The following is a 20,408-nucleotide window of genomic DNA, read 5'->3' as shown; positions in this document are numbered from 1 at the left end:
CCCAACCCCCAGTTTGAGAAACCTTGATCTAGTGAAAGTCACATTTCTACAGGGTAAAATTCTGCTAGAGCAAGCTGTTGAGATCTTTGCTTACACTTTGTAGCTGGTTCAGCAGGTAGTATTATAGTCAATATGAAACTAATGAAGGATTCCTGCCTTCAGTTTGTTGGGGAACTTGGTAGGATTCTCATACATGCCTGCTACTGCACAAATGAACTATTAGCTGGGAAGGCAGGATGTAGGAGTCTTTCAAACATGTTAGCAATACTCTGTAGACATACCTACCAGTCAGCAAGAGATGCTGTTAGGAGGAGAAAGGTTCCATCCTCCCTTTTTAGTGTCAGTTATTTATATGATACTACTGGTCTTCACTAGCCAGAGTGGAAGCCCCTAAAAACCCAAGTCTTCAACATATACATACATGCCCAAGCTAGCACAAAACTGATAATCACTGTGTAGGCTCAGATTTCAGAGGACTTCGATACACTCCAGTTATTTATAAAAAGTCACAGGCAATACTGCAATCTCCTTTACAAATGTCAATCTTCAGAGCAAGCCAAATATACATTAACACCCAGCTGGATGACTGGAACCAGAATTTGAACTATTTCCTCAGTATTTCACTGCAAATGTTTGTTAGCACTGTTACTGTTAAGAGATTGACCTGTTTTTTATTTCAAGATACATTGTTCTATAAAAAATAAGTAAATTGGGACTCATTTCAAATAAGATTAAATGACAGGCTTAAAAATGAAAGGTCTCAAAAAAAAACCCTGGTATTTCAATTTAGACAATTAAAATATCTAAATGACTATTTCTATTATAAAAATTCACAATGTAATATGAATGTCATAGCAAATTTATTAACTACTCTGACAATATCCAATTAAAATAAATTTTAAATTAAATAAAATTGAGACCACATTGGCTATTTCTCACTTGAATTACTACAAATATTCGTATTTTGAACAGATTCAAACACACACATCTACCCATTAACGATCTGTTCAAGTCCAAGTGTTTACCACCACAGTGTGTTTTCCTTCTGTTGCCAAGTATGGCAATTATATTCCCAAGGACACATTCAAGGCTTCTTCTACTGTTTCCAAGGTGAGAAGGGCAAAGACTCTTCCCATATGGCCTGATACCACCAACCACAACATCGTTCCAGCTGAGTGGAAGAGTGTGACTTGAAGAAAACAAGATTAAAAACTGCTATACATTCCACTAGGAATAATTAGATGTCTGCAGTGTCTTAATCCAACTGGTAGCTTCAAGGTAAAAGACTAATCACTTAAACATTGATTTACTACTTTCCATACTGCAATACAGTACACATGAAATGTAATTAGGTGCTTTAGTCTAAATTTTTAATTATCTGCTTGTTCTCTAAATTCATGGCCCAGTTTTCAGACCAAGACTATTTTCTGGGCATAACTCATTGCACGTGCACAATTTTGCATGCTGATATGGAAACATACTCTGAAAGATCAGATCTTTGCTTATAAATAGGAAGTTGAATGTAAAGCCTTGGGTATTTTTCAATCACACATGTATACCCCTCACTTCTGTTGACCATGACTGTAAGTACTCACCAGTGATGTGAGACAAGCTGACCTGCAAGTAGTCCAATGCCAGAGAATCTATTACTGCTTGCACATTATGTGCATCATCCTCTTGGCTTCTGGGAGAGGCTATGAAATCTACAAAGAAGAAACATTACATCAGACTACGCAGAGGTGGGCAAACTACAACCTGCAGGCCACATCCGGCCCACAGGACCTTCCTGCCCGCTGCCTGACCTCCTGCCCTGGGGAGGCTAGCCCCTGGCACCTCCCCTGCTGTTCCCCCTCCCCTGCAGTCTCAGCTCACGCCACTGCCAGCACAATGCTCTAAGCTGCTCAAGTTTTCAACCAGATTAACAAGGGTTAGAGACAGTGTGCCTTGTCCATACTAGACTTTAAAACACAGATCGCATGTGCTAACATCATACCTTTAAATCCTACTGCAGACAAGGCCTCACTTGAGTAGTTTAGCAACATTTAAAGAGTACACCAATCTTGTATGCACTAGATTTTTCAAACCTGTTTGTTTGAATGTTAAACTACACAGTACGTTTACCAGCTGTACACAAGATGTATTCTACTGGCCTCAGTTTACTTTGTGATTACACTTTTGAAAATGTGTTATTCGAACTTGAGAAATAAATAATTCTTCTCCTAATACAATTGTGTTTATTTATGTTTGTATTTATAGAAAGATAAAGAAAGCCACCATAAGTAATGATACAGGATCTCTGTTCCTACCTGGTACTTTTTCTCCCAAGATCGACTCATAAAGACCAACAAATACATTAGCACCACATTCTGTGAGCTTCGTCACATGCAGATTTATATGACATTTCATAAGAAGATCATTGGTGACATCAACCCATTCTATTAAAAAAAAAAGTTAAAACATGTAAATGACTTAGCTAGAAAACGTTAAGTACAAAACCCTATCTGTGTACATTATGATGAAGGGAGACTCCCAGCTAAAGGCTCATGTAACAAGTTTGGCAAGTAGAAAGTGTCTTTATATGCCTATTAAACAATAAAAAATTTATGATTTATGTACTGATGGGAGCAAAAGACAGGAGTGAAAAACAGCCCTTAGTCCCCAAATTGCATTTCATTATGGAAAACTGTGTATTCTTTGATATTTGGGCAGAACAATAAAAGGAGGACAATTAAGTGTAATATGACTCGATCTGAGAAGTCAAAAAATTCTATTGTTACAGACTAACTAAACAATACTAGAATATGTTTTATTCTATTGGAGATCTGAAGTTTATGGCAATGAACCTTCCACCCATCCACATACAGAATTCCCATTAATTGTAAGGACAGATGTGTCGAGAGTGGTTAATGAATCAGGCCAATTTTTGGTATCATCCCTTCAGAAGCCATAGAGCAAAAGCTGTCAGTAATGCTCATTTCCCCCAATCCCAACATAATCCATACATTGCAAACATCACATCAAAGAGTGTAGGACAATCTTCATGTCTACTGGCCTAGTACATCAAGTAATTTTATGTAGATAATTTTTTTCATGTTGTGCCAACATATAAAATGAATGATTGTTTATATAAATATTAAAGGATATTTTTAGCGGGGAGGTGGGATATTAGAACACGGATAAGACTTGGGCTGCAGCAGTAGCTGTACAGTGAAAATTAGGCAGTTTGATTTCCATCCAAGTTTCAGGAAGGAGCAGACTAACAGGTCCCAACCACCAGATCCCTGCTGTGAAATGCAGTTAAGTGTGCTGCCTTCCAGTCACACCAAGCCCTCGTCCAGACTAACCCGCGGCATCGGCGGGTTAAAATCGATTGCTCGGGGATAGATATATCGCGTCTAGTCTGGACGCGATGTATCGATCCCCGAGCGCGCTTACATCGATTCCGGAACTCCATCAACCCGAACGGAGTTCCGGAATCGACACGGAGAGCCGCGGACATCGATGCCGCGCCGTCCAGACGGGTGAGTACCTCGATTTTAGAAATTCGACTTCAGCTACGTTATTCCCGTAGCTGAAGTTGCGTATCTAAAATCGATTTTAATTCCTAGTCTGGACGTGGCCTCAAGAAAGAGGAGAAAGGGAGAGTGGAGGGGAAGTGCACAAATGAGCAGGGAAGAAGCAAGACTAGCTTTAACTTAAGGGCAGTCACTTGGGACAGCAAGATATTCGGCATGAGAAGAAGGGCAGAAGTTTGCTGGTATGCCTATCAGTGGTCCAGAGAGACAGGTTAACTCCCTCTCCTTGCCAGCAGTGCTAACACACACATTTATTTTTTCCGTCCCAACACACAAAAGGTTTTCTGCATCACCTAATAGTTTTTAGCATATTTAATTAAGAGGACATAGTGGATGAAACAAAGTTCAGCAAATGGATGTAAGCAGAGCAAATTGTTGCAAGAGTCTGCTACAGTGTCCTGAAGCGATTTTCTCCTCCACAGGCTGAAGTGTGTCCATGTTTGCCCCCCAAAATACTTGCCCTCATGTTTCATTTTCACATGCATTCAACATCAGGAAATTAAAGAATACTTCTTGGTTGTTTAATAGTCTTTAGACTGTGACCCAATAACTTGTTTCATTTTCAATATTAACATGTTAACTGAGGTCATCTGGGGATTGCTCACCAAAGAGAAAGCCTCAGAGGCTGTAATTAAATCATAAAACAAGAAAAGGAGTAACTTAGTTTCGGGACATAGGGCAAGTAATATTGTAGGTACTGCCCTCACCAAGGAGTGTTCAGACAGGAGAAAAGACACCCCCCAGCTAGCCCACCATGGGGCCAGGACAAGAGGCTGCTGGTGGATATTTACTGATCCACTTAATTTTTTAAGAAAACATAACTTTGAAGACTAGTTGAGAGGCCTCCCTGTTAACAAATCATTCCTTCCCCTCCCTTGCCCCACACAGATTTCCAGACTAAATGGCAGCACCTCACCCCAGCTCTAAGACCTACCACAAATGAGACAATGGCTCCTACACACACCATCCACATATAGGGACAAGGAAGGATGGGTGATAACATAGGGCCCTAGCCTGGGACTCCCGAATCTGGGGTTCAATTCCCCTCTCAGCCTCACTCTGTAACCCTGGGCAAATCACTTAATCTGACTGGAGACGGTACCTCACACGGCGGGAAGGCAACAGTGAGGAGCCAGTTATGGTGAAAAGGGCCAGGTGAGTAGGGGGACAGGGCACAGCCCGGGCGACTCCCACATCCCTGCCACCCCACACACCATCTCCCCAAGAGTCCCCTCCCGCCCATGGGGCTCCCTTTTGCACCCCCCACCTCTCTCCTCAGGGCTGCCCATGGTGTGCTGTTCACTGGGACACGACGCCGAAGCTCCCAACTGGCGAATACAGCTCCCCTCCCCCTTTCAGGATATTTAAATACAGCGACAATGCTCCTTCCGCACCGATTGGCCAAGCCGGAGCCGGAAGGGGCGGGATTTCCTGCTGGGTTTTCTCCGTTTCTCATGCTTTTAGCGCGGTTTTTTTCTCATTTTCTATATGGCCTCGATGGTGTTTTCACCGTTTCGGGTTTTTTTTTAAACATTGGTTACGTTTATAGTTATTTATATTTAGCCGCAGCGTCGGCTGCGGTCGCTATAGAAACTGCGATAGGGGAGGATCCCACTGCAGTGCTAAGCAACGGGCGCGCTGTAGCGCTTTATGTTGGGTCACGTGACGCTGGTTAGCCTCCCCTCCCCCCCGAGGGTTGCAAATTGGGACTGTTAATTACATAAAAGGATTCTACGCGAGGAAACCCGTAGAGCAAGGCAGTGTGGGAGCCCTACCCCAAGAGAGTGAGGGCGGGATGTCTGACTCTTCTCCCTGGGGAGAGCTACAAGGGGACTCTGAGCAGCTACAGGAGAGGAGAGGCCTGCAAAAGCCAGGCTGGTCAGGCAATGGGATAACTATAGGATCTGCTTTGCCTCCCCCTTCCCCCACAGAGTGGAGCGTAATAGGGAAAGTCATGGCATGCACAAGCAAACCCAATGAGAAGAGCAATAATGGTGTCCCAGGGAACCTTTCTTCCTCCCTTTCTCCCCCCTGCCCCGGGGGAGAGTGATATGGGTGTCCCAGCACCCACAAAAAACACACGCTTCAGACAGAGTAACAGTATCCTCGGCAAGGTTACCACCTCTGAGATACAAAAGAATGAGAAATCCAGGATGATTCTGAGCCCATAAAACTAGATAGTTGTCAGAGTGTACTGAGTACCCGTACAGATTTCCCAGGACAGATAGCTCCAAAACCAAAAAAAAACAGATGTGCCTGTGAAAACATGGACAAGTGGCAACCCAACTCCTGCTGCCCGCAGGGAACACCCTGGGGAGAGCAATGTGGGTATCCCAGCACTCACAGGAAGACTCTCAGAGAAAGTAACAGGGTCATATCAGAGGGATGGGCACCAACACCTCCCCCAAGAGACAGTGATGCAGGGTATGCTAGTGCTCACAGGGAGAGCAACACAGGTGTTCTAGGACCTAAGGGGACATCCCCTGGAGAGAAACATGGGTCTTCTCCACCCCATGGCTGTGAGTGGAACTGTTAGTCCCATCCTCAGAAATGTTAACAGGTGGAACAAAAATTCTTACTCCTTCCAATTGCTCTACTCCAAAAAAACCCAAAACACTAAACCCCTGTAATAAACATCACTGCTCCATCTCAATGTTTTTGTTCCTTCCTCTTTCCTATGTCCATTGTTTAGCTTCACTCTAAATTCTTTGAAGCAGCAGCAGCTATGTCTTATGTGTAAAGCACCAATCATAATTTTACAGGTCAATAATGCATAATGATATTATGATATGAAAAGTCCTATATGTTGACTCAGAATAACATAACAATAGAAAATCATAAGAAAAACAGTTCTACAGACTCTGCTAAAGACATACTACATCTAATCACTCTGAAGTAGAGTATTATGCAAGATTAATGGGTTCAGACTTTCAAGGCCAAATTCAGGTGTGGAGAAGGCTTGTCCTGGCAGGTATGAGGTTTTGGAGAAGGAGGGAGGAAATGGGAGAGCGCTGGTAATTGATTGTCAGGTTTGTCCTAGGGAATGCTGGGAGGAGTTTGCCAATAAAGGATTTAGTTTAAGAGGCTTTTCTTGAGAGTAGAGGATTGGGATTAAAAGGGGGTAGAGGCTTCAGGAGTGCTTGGGAAGATAAGGAAGCCCAGGAACATTTTTCATCTTGGAAGGAAGATTTGTTCTAGAATGTAGATATGTTGGAGACTCTTATCACTGCAGGAAAAAGCTTGAGAGGTTTTGCCTGCTGGCACTTACTTCTCTTGACCGCTGTCCCTGAGGTTTCCAGATTTGTCCATGCAGAGAGATCCAGTGGCCTAAATGCATTTGTTTATCAATTAACCAGTGACTAAGGGTTTTCAAAATGCCATATTGTTTATCAATTAACCAGTGACTAAGGGTTTTCAAAATGCCATATTGCATCAAACCATGCCACACCAGAATTAATTAATTAAAATCCCAAATACACATAATGTATGGTGCCCAAAACAGGCTAAAGACAAAGGCATTTTGGATCTTAATTACTGCTGTGAGAGCAACAAATGGCAAGGAGATGCAAACCAGAAAGCCAATTATATTGAAACTGGTACAAAATCTGGGTTTCAATATAAGCAGGTAGGAGAGTGAAAGACCTCTATAAAACCATGACTTAATTGGTAAATGAACACATTAGACCACTTAGCATAAAGCAGGAAGGAACAAAGGAAAAATAAAATATCTTTGCTTCTTCGAATATTGCATCTAATATGGCTTCTTTGTAAACTCCTTGGTGAAGGAACCATCTTTTTGTTCTTTGTACAGTGGCTAGCACAATGTGGTCCTGATTCATAGATGAGGCTCCTAGATGCTATGGTAATCCAGACAAAAAAGCTAAAAGAATATGAGGAGGAACCATTAGGAAAGGGATAGGTAATAAGACAGAAAATATAATGCCTCTGTATAAATCCAGGGTATTCCCACATCTTGAATAATGCATGCCAATCTGCTTGTCCCATCTCAAAAAAAGATACATTAGACTTGGGAAAGGTACAGAGAAGGGCAACAAAAATTATTAGGGGCATGGAACAGCTTCCGTATGAGGAGAGATTAAAAAGACTGGGACTTTTCAGCTTGGAAAAGCGATGACTAAGAGGGGATATGATACTGGTCTATAAAATCTTGACTGGTGTGGAGAAAGTTAATAAGGAAATGTTATTTGCTCCTTCAAATAACGGAAGAACTAGGGGCAGGGTCACCCAATTAAATGACTGGACACCAGGTTTAAAACAAAAGGAAGTACTTCTTCACATAATGCACAGTCAACCTGTGGAACTCATTGCCAGGTACGTTGTGAAGGCCAAAACTACAACAAGATTAAAAATCTACTAATTAAGTCAGTGGAGGATAGGTCCATCAATGGCTAATAGCCAGGATGATCAGGGGTTCAACACCATGCTCTAGGTGTCCCTAGCTTCTTTTGACACGAGCTGGGAGTGGACGACGGGGAATGGATCACAAAATGATTGCCTGTTCTGTTCACTCCCTCTGAAGCAGCTGGCATTGGCCACTGTTGGCAGACAGGATACTGGGCTAGATGGATCATTGGTCTGACCCAGTATGGTTGTTCTTATTTTATAGTGCTGATCATGCTGTTATCCTAGCAATGTCACATACATTAATTTATCCTAAAAACATGCCTAGGAAGTAGGAAAGTATTATTAGCTAAATTTTAGAGATAAAGAAACTGAAACACAGAAAGACTAAGAGATTAATGAAATATGGAAAAGGAAGTCTATCATAGAACTGGGAAGCAAACCCACATCTCATGTATTTCAACCCAACACATTCATCATAAAACCATCCTTTTCCTAAGCCAGCTTTCCTCCATTTTAAAAGGTCCATATGATTGGAACATACAGTATATGTAAATAGAACAAGTATATAGACTGGGTACCATGATCAGCAGTGAAATAATTAACATTATAATTTAAACTATATCATAATAGACTTGAGTGTTAACACCCATTTGAAATTAAGGGCTTTTGAGCTCAATGGAGCAATTTACACTACTCAGTGTTATTGTTTCAATCAGTCTGCAAGTAGGGGTTACAGTGTCGAAGTTATCTTCACAAGCAAAGTTAAATTTGTTTTAAAATAGCAATAATGGTTGAAAATGTCTAGCATGTACAGGACCTTAGAAAAGGGGGTGGAGGGAATTTGAGACATGCAGGGCTGCAGTGGCCAGAGAAAGAGGCAACTTTCCCCAGCTCCAGGGCTGCAGCTTCCCAGCCTCAGCTCTGTGGCTGCTGTGGCAGGGGAGAGACCCCCTCCTTCCCAGCCCCAGCTTGGGGGCTGCTGTAATGGGGGAGAGAGGGCACATCCACCACATTAGAAAGGTAAGACTACTGATATTAAAATATGAGTTGTCTGCTTTTATTTGTAGAACAAAAACGTTATTTTTTTTTATATATAGCACTTTTATCCAAAGAGCTTAACAACAGTTAGCTAATGGTACAAACATTTGGAAAGATCATTCATTGGTCAGCTGAGACCTGCAGCAATTTTCAAGCAGCAAAGAATCCTGTGGCACCTTATAGACTAACAGACGTTTTGGAGCATAAGCTTTCTGGGTGAATACCCACTTGGTCAGATGCATCTGACCAAGTGGGTATTCACCCAGAAAGCTTATGCTCCAAAACGTCTGTTAGTCTATAAGGTGCCACAGGATTCTTTGCTGCTTTTACAGATCCAGACTAACACAGCTACCCCTCTGATACTTGACAGCAATTTTCAAGTGGTCCATGAAGAACAAAGTTTGAGAACTGCTGGGTTAGATCACAGGAAAAATGTTCCAACTACAAGTAGTTAAGCACTGGAATAGGCTTCCAAGGGAGGTTGTGAAACCATCATTGTTAACGGCTTTTAAGAACAGGCTAGACAAACACCTGCCAGGGATGATCTAGGTTTATCTGATGATCTGCCTCAGTGCAAGGGTCTGGACCTGATGACCTCGCAAGGTCCCTTTCAGACCCACATTTCTATTCTTCTAAATGAAACAAAACTCCTGACTCCCTACTATGGTGAACCGTCTGCCCAGTCACAACATTAGGGGTATGAATTTGAAAGGATTTCGTGTGTGTGAATAATACACTGGAACAGGCAGCCATATCAGAAGCTGAGGCTGTTTAGCTGAAAGCGATTTAGGTCCAATGTGCGGCAATGTCCTTGTGATGCGAGTGGGCTTGTTCCCCAATCCCCTCAATAGTCTCGGCGAAGATGTTCAATACAGTTGGTCAATGCTCCCCTCGCCTTCCCCGTCCATCACCTCAGCGCAATGGGGCTACCTACAAAGGCCTTTATTACATTAAAAGGGCGTTCAGGGGTTGGGTGGCCCCACAGAGGCTGCGCAGGCGCGAGCGGCTCGCGCTGCTCTCAGAGGCGTGGGCGCGAAGGGCTGAAGTCAGCGGAGGGAGGGAAGGAAAGACGCCGCTCGAGGCTCTGGGTACGCGCCTGGGGAACGGAACAGAGCGGGAACGCCGGGCAGTGACGGGAGCGCGAGCCACGCCCGAAGTGGAAGGGGAACTTCCGCCTGCGAGCACACGCCAGCCGGCCGGCCAGGAAAAAGAGAAGTCGAGGCCAGAACTCTTGTGGTCACGCCCCCAAGGGGGGGAGGGGAATCCGGGCGACTCAAGCTGTGACGCATGACAAAGGGGCGGGTTCTGTGCCTGCGTCACGAACCGGTTCCCAGCAGGCTCTACGGCACCGGCTATATAACCGGCGTCCGGGCGGCTGGGCGGTCCCCATTCATTAGACTCGCCCGTGCTTGCTATCGGTGCTGTACCGTCTGCCGCCAGCTCTAGTGCTCGGGCTCGTTTCGCGTCCACCGCCATCACCATGCCTGGGTACGACATGGACAGAGGGTGAGCCTGGGGCCCTAGCCGGCGCTTTCCGCCGTTTTCGTCCGTACTCCTAGATCGACCGTTTAGCCGCGTAAAATGGCGGCGGGGGTGGGAGGCTTCTCCTTCAGCGATCCGCGAGTGGCGGGAGGGGCCCGCTGGCTGTGGGGGGCCCGATCCCAGCGGGGGGGGTAGTGACCCCTGGGGGGGTTGGTGACCTAGTATCCGGCTGCGTACAGTCTCTGCCCTGGAACCTTCCCTCGACGGTTGGGGTTATTCGGCACTTGGGTGGGGGGCTCCGGGAGCTCGATTCCCCTGCGGGTTGGCGCCCCCCTCCCCGCCGCCGATTGCGCGCGAGGCGGGGTCCCGCTCTCCGGAGTGGGCGGCTTGGGGAGCGCCGGGCTGGTGGAATCACGATTGGCGGGTCAACGGGTTGTACAGGCGCCTCTGCGGCGCGGGAGACCTTCGCGGGGCGGCTCCCCCCCGCCTCAGACTGATGGCGTCCGAGGCTGAAGCCGGCCGGCTCTCGCTTTGTGTTGTGCAAGCGGATGTTAATGGCCGGCCCCGCCATGCGGTGACTGAGGGGAAATCAAAATGCCGGCTGCTGCTGCCTTTGTTCCTCCCCCTCCCCGCCCAGACTCTAAAATGGCAGCGGCTGGAAAATGTGGCGTAGACAGAAATGAGAAACAAAGGAAACGGCAGCGGCCGCTCCGCCATGTTCCCCCCGGGGGCGGAGGGCGCTCACGCTCCCCTCACCCGCCTAGCCGGGATTGATGGGGACGGAGCCTGGCGTGGCAAATAACGATCAGTAGTGCCCGCTGGTCCGGGGGCGAGATGGGGGCTACGCGCCTGGCGGCTTAACGTGATTGGGGGGCAGCGGTGATTATTTTACCGACCTTTCTGTCAAAAGGGCCCCGGATGTGTATGAGCATCTCAGTGGGGAGCTTATTTCGTTACCGAACTCGACGCCTTTGTTCAATACAAAAACAAAAAAATTCCACAGCAACCCACTTACGGGAATGTTGTCTCTAGGTTTCATAACGCCCCACGCGCGCGCGCACCGGCTTTTTTCAGTCTCTGACGCACCCTGGGAGTGTCCCTTCTATCGCGAAGGCATTTGGTCTGTCCTTTTTTTTAATTCGTTTCTAACGATTCGTTTGAGCACTTTTAGGAAAATTATGAGCTCCTTTCAGTTTGGGATGTTGGATATCTGATAACTAGAACACAGCTGCTGCTGGGGCCTTTGTGGTATTTACACTTAGTTTTAATTTCAAAGATCCCATGAGGTTACATCCTTGAAAACATTGCCTCCTCAAATAGTTATGAACACAGACTAGGAATTTGATTATATTGACAATCTTGGCCTTTGATCTGATGTTATGGAAATAAGTTAATTGCCATATGGGAACAAGTTAGAATTTTCGAAAATCTTCGAGGATAATTACTATTATTTTTTCAGGTTTGGTGGTCCTCGTTTTGGAGGAAGCAGAGGTGGACCTCTGTCTGGAAAGAAATTTGGAAACCCTGGAGAAAAACTTACAAAAAAGAAATGGAACCTAGATGAACTGCCCAAATTTGAGAAGAACTTTTATCAAGAGCATCCTGATGTAGTTAGACGCACTGTGGTATGTACCATGGCTGTTCTTTGCCTTGTTAAACTTGTTCATCTTTGCAGGAATTGTCGCTTAGTGTGCTTTTTACTTGGTAATTTGTTGATTGTGGGACATGGATCAATGAGTGAATTACAGGTTTGCTGTAGGTATTTTTTAAAAGCATAAATAAAGCTAATGTAATTATTTTGTCTTTGCAGCAAGAGGTTGAACAGTACAGAGCAAGCAAAGAAGTTACAGTGAAGGGCCATACCTGTCCAAAACCACTTATAAATTTCTATGAAGCTAACTTTCCTGGTAAGTACAAATATCAGTATAGCAGGGGGTCACTCAGACTTCATGAATACGAACAATAGCTAATTCATTCTTTTTTGCAGCAAATGTTATGGAAGTAATTCAGGCACAGAATTTCACTGAACCAACTGCTATTCAAGCACAAGGATGGCCTGTTGCTTTGAGCGGACTGGATATGGTTGGAGTAGCACAGACTGGATCAGGAAAAACCTTGTCTGTAAGTTGTGACTTTAAACTTGGGAATGTAGTTACATAACCTCAACTTCATAAAGTATTGCTAATACATTTATCTGTAAATCTAGTTCCCTTTCTGAAACACTGGGAAATGCATGTATTAACAGAAGGTTTTGTTTTCAAACAGTACTTGTTGCCTGCCATAGTGCATATAAATCATCAGCCCTTCCTCGAGCGAGGAGATGGACCTATTGTGAGTATGAGAATGTGGTTTTTCCTTTTTTCATTTCAAGAAGAATGTTACATTAAAAGCACAAGTTGTTTGGTGGGGGTGGAAATGTTGTGGAATGAGTAGGAAAATTAGGCATTTGTTAGTCATCCATTTCATATTTTAGCTAGTCCACCAGGTTTTGGTGCATTGCATAGACCCTGTCCTCCGTAAGATTTTGTCAAAGAATTCAACCACTAAACTTCCAGTATTTCTATTGGAATTATGCTTCTCAAAATGGGAATATTGGCTTGAGGGCACCTATATCTCAATGTCTGGCTTTGGGGATATTTTGCTGAAAGCAAAGTCCACAGGGGTAACTGGCAGAAAAACCCAAAAGGACCTAGCATTAAGCTTTTTAAAGTGCTGCAGGAACAATCATAGCACTAGGCTTCTAAAAGATTTGGAGTAACAAGTAAAACTTCCTTGGTTACCTTTGCCTTCATAGGCAACATAGAACTTTGAATCTTGTAACTTTTCTCTCAATTTTTGTCAAATTGAGTTTAGCTTTGAAAGACTGCACATGCTTGCTTACCCTGAGAGTGCTAACTTGATATTGACAATGTTTACAGTGTCTGGTGCTGGCACCAACTCGAGAACTGGCTCAACAAGTGCAGCAAGTGGCTGCTGAATATAGCAGAGCATGTCGTTTGAAGTCTACTTGTATTTATGGAGGTGCTCCAAAGGGACCACAAATTCGTGATTTAGAAAGAGGTACAAAAAAGTTGTTACCATATAGACATGTGCAATGTGGAAAACGTTCTCAGATGTGCTAACTTCAGTGTGCTTGGTTTAAGGTGTGGAAATCTGCATTGCAACACCTGGAAGACTCATAGACTTTTTAGAAGCTGGAAAGACCAATCTCAGGAGATGTACTTACCTTGTACTTGATGAAGCTGACAGAATGCTTGACATGGGATTTGAACCTCAGATCAGAAAAATAGTAGATCAGATAAGGGTAAGTAGAAGTCATGTTCCAATCTTTAGTTAACGAAAATTTTTGTAGTTTAAAATTACACAAAAATGAAGTATCGGGGTAGCTGTGTTAGTCTGTATTCACAAAAACAACAAGGAGTCCGGTGGCACCTTAAAGACTAACAGATTTATTTGGGCATAAGCTTCCGTGGGTGGTGGTAACCTCACTACTTCAAACACAAATGAAGGTGCCTACATATATCAATTCTTGCCACCATCATATTTCTCCTATCTTTTCAATTACATCCAGTTCAATTACATTAACGTTCATTGGACTGGATGTATCCTGATTAACTGTAGCTGGATGCAGCATTTTGCTATGTGGTTCAACTAATACTGTTCTGCTTGTGTGGTTCAAGTTAAATTAAAACTGTTTTAATCTTCAGCCTGACAGGCAAACTCTAATGTGGAGTGCAACGTGGCCCAAAGAAGTTAGGCAACTTGCTGAAGATTTCTTGAAAGAATATGTACACATCAACATTGGGGCATTGGAACTAAGTGCGAACCACAACATTCTTCAAATTGTGGATGTCTGTCATGATGTGGAGAAGGATGACAAGTACGTAGTCATTTGAGAACTTGTTTGTGCTCCCAGAGCATGGGGCAGGGGGGGGTGGTGAGAAAACATTATGTAAGATCTCTTCATGGGGGTCTACTAAATGAACTAACAAGTGTTCAGTGGGGTTTTCTTTTGATTCTATTTAGCTTTATTGCGTGACTTTTTTTTTTTTAATGCTAAGCATCTTAAGGTTAAGAACTGGGGCTTAATTATTTGAAGTGAAAGTGTGACTCAATAGCACTAATACCCAAAACTAGCATAGTTTCTTTATCACCTTGAGTTGCTATTTTGATTAACTAATTTTTTTTTGCAAAAGACTTATTCGGTTGATGGAAGAAATCATGAGTGAGAAAGAAAATAAAACCATTGTGTTCGTGGAAACCAAAAGACGATGTGATGATCTTACCAGAAAAATGAGAAGAGATGGGTATGTTCCTTCAACTTTTTTCCTTTTTAGATTTCACTGTGTAGCTTAGCTGCTCTGTCTTCCATCAGTCCACAATTCTGAGTATCAGCCAGTGTACATAACACACTCTTCATACTGATGAACAAAAAAAAATCTAGTAAATGTCAAGTGAATAGTGCATTCAGCAAGATAATCTTTGATAATTGCTGCAGTATAGAGTCATTAAATATCTTTAATGTCCATTTTAGGGATTTGCAGTTGGTCTACTTAAAAGCATAAGTATATAATGTAACTGGTGGAAGCTTACTAAAATGTTTGTCAAACGGTATCCTGATTTGTACATGTACAACATCTTGAGTTTAGTCATTCAATTTAAATATGCTTTCAGGTGGCCAGCAATGGGTATCCACGGTGACAAAAGCCAGCAGGAGCGAGACTGGGTTCTAAATGGTAAGTGTGACTCAAATTGTTCTTGGCACTTCTTAGATTAAAAATATAACCAAGAATATACATTAAACTGACCAGACTGTGTTCTGTTACAGAATTCAAACATGGAAAAGCTCCTATCCTGATTGCTACAGATGTTGCATCCAGAGGTCTAGGTTAGTACATCTCCTGTAATGCCAGTTGCCAACATTTTTAAAGAAAGTTCATTGCTTTCTTTAACCTCTGCATTTTTCTAAGTTTTTTTCACATAAAGGTGCAGTCTTTGTGGCAAGGCCTAGGCATGACAATCGGAGGACTCGAGGGGGATGGAGGACTAGTGGAAATGATCGGCTGGCTGCTTCCAGTCGAATAGAGAGGTGACAGCTGAGAGCATTGTGTGCCAGTAATCTTCAAAAGGCAAAGACCATCTTTTAAACTACTACCCCATAAACTGTTCTCTCATGAAACCGCAGTTTTTATTCACAGTTCACTTTGCCCTGGTATTTCTTTTCTGTCCCATGCTTTGCATGATTGCCACGGTACAGTGCTGTTAGCTTTGTGCATACTGTTCGCTGTGATCTGTGGGTCTTTGAATTTCAGTGACTTTGCTGAAATGTCGAAGAAAATTATGAACTTCATTGTTCAATGAAATTCATTTCAACCTTGAAATGGAGAGAGCAGCTTTAAAATGTACTAAGCCTTGTACAAATTGGTGAGTACTGGCACATGAGATCTGAGAAAAAGTCCACCTCTCACTTTACTAAGTGGGGTGGGAAAGCAATGGCTTCTCCTTTTGAAAGTCAAAGTTCCTCCTTCACCTATACACCAGTCGTCATGTCGAGACCTGCCAGAGAGAGACACATTCTCAAGTGAACCCTGGCTTCTTGGAAGCGCTTGCCTAGACGAGACACAGTGCATAAAAACAACTTGGTGACTTTGGGGGACAGGTATGTTTTTCTTGCAGCTGCGGTTGAAAGGTCTTGGCAAGACAAGCAGTGTGGCCCATTTTTTTTGAGCTTCTGATGAGTGTGTATGTGAAGGACCTTGTGTGTTTTTACTCTAAGGTCCTCAAATGAGCACATGAAGAGGCTGCTGTGAGATTTAGTGGCCCTACTGCAAGAAGCATTCAGAAGTCACTTGATGATTTGTAGGGAACTCTTGAGTTGGGAATGACAAGCAAATGCATTCTCCTTTATGGTAAGGTTTTTAGATCACTGGGTGGGTGATAAGATGGGTACAGATGGAGTGTGCATACTTTTCTCTTCCACAATACTCAAGCAAAAAGGATAATTCTAACATTCTTTGCAGCCATTAGCGTCTTAAAAATACAGTTGTCTAACGTTTATTTTTGATTTGGCTGTTGTGGTGTGCAAAACTTTGTACATTGCTTTTTGCCACACTGCAACACTTTACAGATGTGGAAGATGTGAAATTTGTCATCAATTATGACTACCCTAACTCCTCAGAGGACTATATCCACCGAATTGGACGAACTGCCCGCAGTACCAAAACAGGCACAGCCTACACATTCTTTACTCCTAACAATATAAAGCAAGTAAGCGACCTCATCTCTGTGCTTCGGGAGGCTAATCAAGCTATCAACCCCAAACTGCTTCAGTTGATTGAAGACAGAGGTTCAGGTAAATATTCCATTTACTATACTCTTCTCTTGTCTGAATTTTTTTTGTAGCATGGTATGTAGCTTTTGACAAATGTTTTTCAATTTCACACTGCCTCCAGGTACTCTGAACTTGGGGCAGAATAGTATCTTTTACTTCAGGAATGCATTAACATATATGTCCTGATCTTCCCAGTTAAAAGAAATGTGTTTCAACATCTCTTTATACACAAATTGTACTTAATCAGGAGGAGTATTGTGCCAATTGTATGGGAAAAGTAAAACTTGTGGCCTGTAGTCCTATTGTACTACAGTAATCCACAGCAGACCACTGTCACTGAAAGCACCATCAAAGATCAATGATAAACTCTAAAAAGGCTATATTCTATCTGCCACTATTAGCATTGGTGGAGAAAAATATACTTCTCTGTACTACATAATAGGCCATTTATTCCCATCCTTCATTTCCTTCCCTGTTTCTTTCTGTACCTCTAAACATCCTTTGTGCAACCTCCCATTTTCCCCTCTGGACTTCATTATTGCTTTTCTATTCAAACCACTTAATTTGATCATTTTAAGTGCTCATATTGTACAGCATTAACACCCAGGGATCAGTGTCAGTCTGCAGACTGGGAAGCCATTGGTGACTGCACTTAATTCATGTTTGAAAAAGTTAAAGTGGCAATGATGAGCTCAAACTCTTCAAGGCATCCAGATTTCTATACACAACTTTCATTTGAAGTACAGATCTATTAAGTGGGAAAGATACTTGACTTCTCTATATTACATGGATATTGATGCTTTGATTGGCAAATGACACTTGAAGTCAGTATCTCATCTAGATTTTTTTTTTTTTCTTCACAGGTCGTTCCCGAGGTGATCGACGTGACAGATATTCTGCGGGCAAAAGGGGTGGATTTGGTAATTTTAGAGAGAGAGAGAATTTTGAGAGAACTTATGGTGCAGTAGGGAAGAGAGACTTTGGAGCAAAAGCCCAAAACGGTGGCTACAGTGCTCAAACCTACAGTAATGGAACTCCCTTTGGAAATGGCTTTGCAGCTGCTGGCATGCAGGCTAGCTTCAGAGCTGCTGGTAATCCTGCAGGAGCTTACCAGAATGGTTATGATCAACAGTATGCAACTAACATTGCGACTATGCACAATGGTATGAACCAACAGCAGTATGCATATCCTGCCACTGGTGCTGCTCCTATGATAGGTTACCCAATGCCAGCAGGCTATACTCAATAACTTTAGAAGTATATTTAAATGTCTGTTTTTTTTTCATAATTGCTCTTTATATTGTGTGTTATCAAGACAGGATAGTTATTTAAGAAACTTAACGGAAAATGCAGAAACGACTACAGTGCAGCAGTAATTATGGTGCACTTTTTCGCTATTTAAGTTGAATATTTCTCTACATTCCTGAAACAATTTTTAGTTTTTTGTACTAGAAAATGCAGGCAGTGTTTTCACCAAGTAAATGTACAGTGATTTGAAATACAGTAACAGAGGGCAGTGCATGGCCTTCCAATAAAGATATTTGAAGACTGACTTTTCTGTGAAATGGAAATTGTTTGTCTCAAGTGCGCCACTTTACATCAGTGGAACATAAATGTTTTTCTCTTAAATTCCAGAAAGAAGCTTTCTATATGGTTTTTATTTTATCCTCCCAATCATTTTAAATGACTTGATCTATTGCTAGAGAACCAGCTTACTGCATTCTAGTGTTGTGACTTCCTTTTACTGGTTATAAACACTCACTCTTTTTGGAGAACATTAGCTGAATTTTATTGGCAGAATTGGCTTCAGATTTAGTATTGAAGAGACATTTTATTTATTTGTCTCTCTAGAGTAGATTTAACCTGTGAAAATACATGGAAACAATAGTACAGCTAACTTGTTTTTAATGAAAACTCTTCATTAGGTGAAGGGCAAGAGTAGTATGCAGCTGTCCTGTAGAAGTTTTTATCAGCCCTTCAAAGCAAGGGTGCTGTAAACCATGCAAAGTGCAACCTGGGAGTCCAAGCTCTAGTATTAAAACCTTTGCAGCCATAAAAGTTAGAGCACTAATAACTCTCAATATACAAGTAGACCTGAATTGTTTTGCATGGAAGCCTGTTTTTCCAGGATATATAGACCTAGATAACCAAAAGGGTAAAGTGGGACTTAAATCAAGAGCTCACCATGTTAAAAAATCAGTTCTCATTTCCTTGTATTCTGCTGCTGTACTCCCTTGCCCCATGGAGCCAGTACTGGTCTGGAGGATAGACAGTAGCCTCAGCCTCACAAGCTTGTTGCTAGCAGGGTTCTAACACAGGTTTCTCAATGGGATTAATAAATAAATGGGATTTTTTTTCTCCCACTAAACTGTAGTATAGAATATAACTTCTGATTCTCAGACAAGACTATCTTGCCCTTTTCTAGAACCAAGCTAGTGACAACTCTCATTTGTAAATACCATTGTAACTAGCAGGATTCTGATCCTACTGTAGCTAGGATGTTAAACTGGATTTCTTTTGCTTAGCCATGCAACTTATCAGGCTGACCTAGTAATTCTTGTCAATCTTTTATTTTCACTCTGTTGCTCTTCTAGCTTGTAAAGCTGGCAACTGTGGATGATGGGATTATTCTGAATCATTGAGGTTTAAACATACATGAATTTTTCATAACATGCACAGCACATTGAATGCTTATTCCTCATTAAGCTCCACCTACTGGAACTATTTTAAATCCATGATTAGGAAATGCTGCTGCATGTATGGAAATTTCCACTGCCATGCTGTTGAGTCAGACTGCCAGTTGGGAGCTCATTAGCAGAACTAATAGACAAATCTCCCTCACCTCGGCCACACGCCTACAGCCGAACATTAGGTCCCTCCCATCTATGCTGTTTTTAACCCTCCTCTATTGCCTAGGGAACCTTTCTGTTAGAGGCTTTTTATATAACAATGCAACTCTGACGCAAACTACAGCAAGCATCTCCTATCTTTGTGACCACACAGGGCTTTGTGCATCCAGAGCCCTCACGTGACTTGTGTCTAGACTCAGAGCACCATCACAGATTCTCCTTCCATAGTCCCGTTTGCACTTAAACTCAGTGGATCACAGCTGTCATCACCCAAACCCTGTTTGGAAAGTTGTGATTTGACTCCCATCTCCTGCCTCATTTGTCCCTGCATGAATGTGTGCGCATGATGGAGGGAAAGGCAGAGAAGGGTTGTCAAAATGTAGTCTCACAACAGGTGAAGGTGTTGGCACAGCAGCCTCAAGACAGTAGGAAGTAGTCTCAGGTTTCATTCCTATAATCAGATCTGTGCAGTTGGGTGCTAATACCTGCACACAGTCCCATGGGGTCAAGTGGGGCTTCAATGGGATCAGAGCCATCCACTGCAAGTTTCTCAGGGCAGGGGTCAGCTCTGGGTGGGAGTTAGCACAGTTCCCAGTGCTGTTCATATGACCGATGCTTTAAGCTGTTTCCTTATCGGAGACAGATGTTCCATGCTGGCTTGAAAAATACCATTGTGGTTGGTCTTTTCTTTTAATTAAAAAAATCAAATTACAGAATAAGTGTCATTTCAAACTGCAAACATTCAAATCACCCTGAACCTGCCAGCAC

General features: G+C 42.8%; 2 protein-coding genes across 6 annotated transcripts in view; one reads left to right on the top strand and one right to left on the bottom strand.

The window, feature by feature from the left end:
* CEP95 (centrosomal protein 95) overlaps window positions 1-11,558 on the bottom strand; it is a 34,104-nt gene extending 22,546 nt beyond the window's left edge. For 2 of the 4 annotated variants that reach the window (XM_050920689.1, XM_050920691.1), the window contains exons 1-3: window positions 4,843-5,069; window positions 2,307-2,435; window positions 1,596-1,703 (exon numbers count right to left, since the gene is read on the bottom strand). In XM_050920689.1, the coding sequence (XP_050776646.1) occupies window positions 1,596-1,703; window positions 2,307-2,435; window positions 4,843-4,864 (259 nt within the window). In that variant the 5' untranslated portion in view covers window positions 4,865-5,069. Of the gene's footprint in view, window positions 1-1,595; window positions 1,704-2,306; window positions 2,436-4,842; window positions 5,070-11,356 lie in introns of those variants that run through there. The other 2 variants (XM_050920693.1, XM_050920692.1) reach the window with 2 other exon arrangements.
* On the top strand, window positions 10,351-18,343 carry DDX5 (DEAD-box helicase 5). Of its 2 annotated transcripts, none has more exons than XM_050920698.1 (13): window positions 10,351-10,484; window positions 11,920-12,085; window positions 12,271-12,367; window positions 12,448-12,581; window positions 12,726-12,791; window positions 13,379-13,520; window positions 13,604-13,764; window positions 14,168-14,340; window positions 14,657-14,767; window positions 15,135-15,196; window positions 15,289-15,348; window positions 16,588-16,812; window positions 17,655-18,343. In XM_050920698.1, the coding sequence occupies exons 1-13, from the start codon at window positions 10,459-10,461 to the stop codon at window positions 18,038-18,040; spliced, it is 1,809 nt and encodes a 602-aa protein (XP_050776655.1). In that variant the 5' UTR covers window positions 10,351-10,458; the 3' UTR covers window positions 18,041-18,343. The 2 variants fall into 2 exon arrangements, with proteins under 2 accessions (XP_050776655.1, XP_050776656.1); XM_050920699.1 differs by having other exon boundaries at window positions 10,352-10,466.
* The last annotated feature ends 2,065 nt before the right edge of the window (window positions 18,344-20,408 follow it).

This window comes from Gopherus flavomarginatus, chromosome 12 (assembly GCF_025201925.1).
Source record: "Gopherus flavomarginatus isolate rGopFla2 chromosome 12, rGopFla2.mat.asm, whole genome shotgun sequence".
NCBI lineage: Eukaryota > Metazoa > Chordata > Testudines > Testudinidae > Gopherus > Gopherus flavomarginatus.
This window is presented reverse-complemented; position numbering and strand designations above follow the sequence as displayed.

What these genes read in the sequence shown, in the direction of transcription:
- DDX5 (XM_050920698.1), top strand. Translation starts at nt 10,459, where the DNA reads ATGCCTGGGTACGACATGGACAGAGG. An exon ending in GGGTACGACATGGACAGAGG is followed by an intron (nt 10,485 to 11,919) that starts GTGAGCCTGGGG and finishes TTATTTTTTCAG; the next exon opens with GTTTGGTGGTCCTCGTTTTG. An exon ending in GATGTGGAGAAGGATGACAA is followed by an intron (nt 14,341 to 14,656) that starts GTACGTAGTCAT and finishes TTTTTGCAAAAG; the next exon opens with ACTTATTCGGTTGATGGAAG.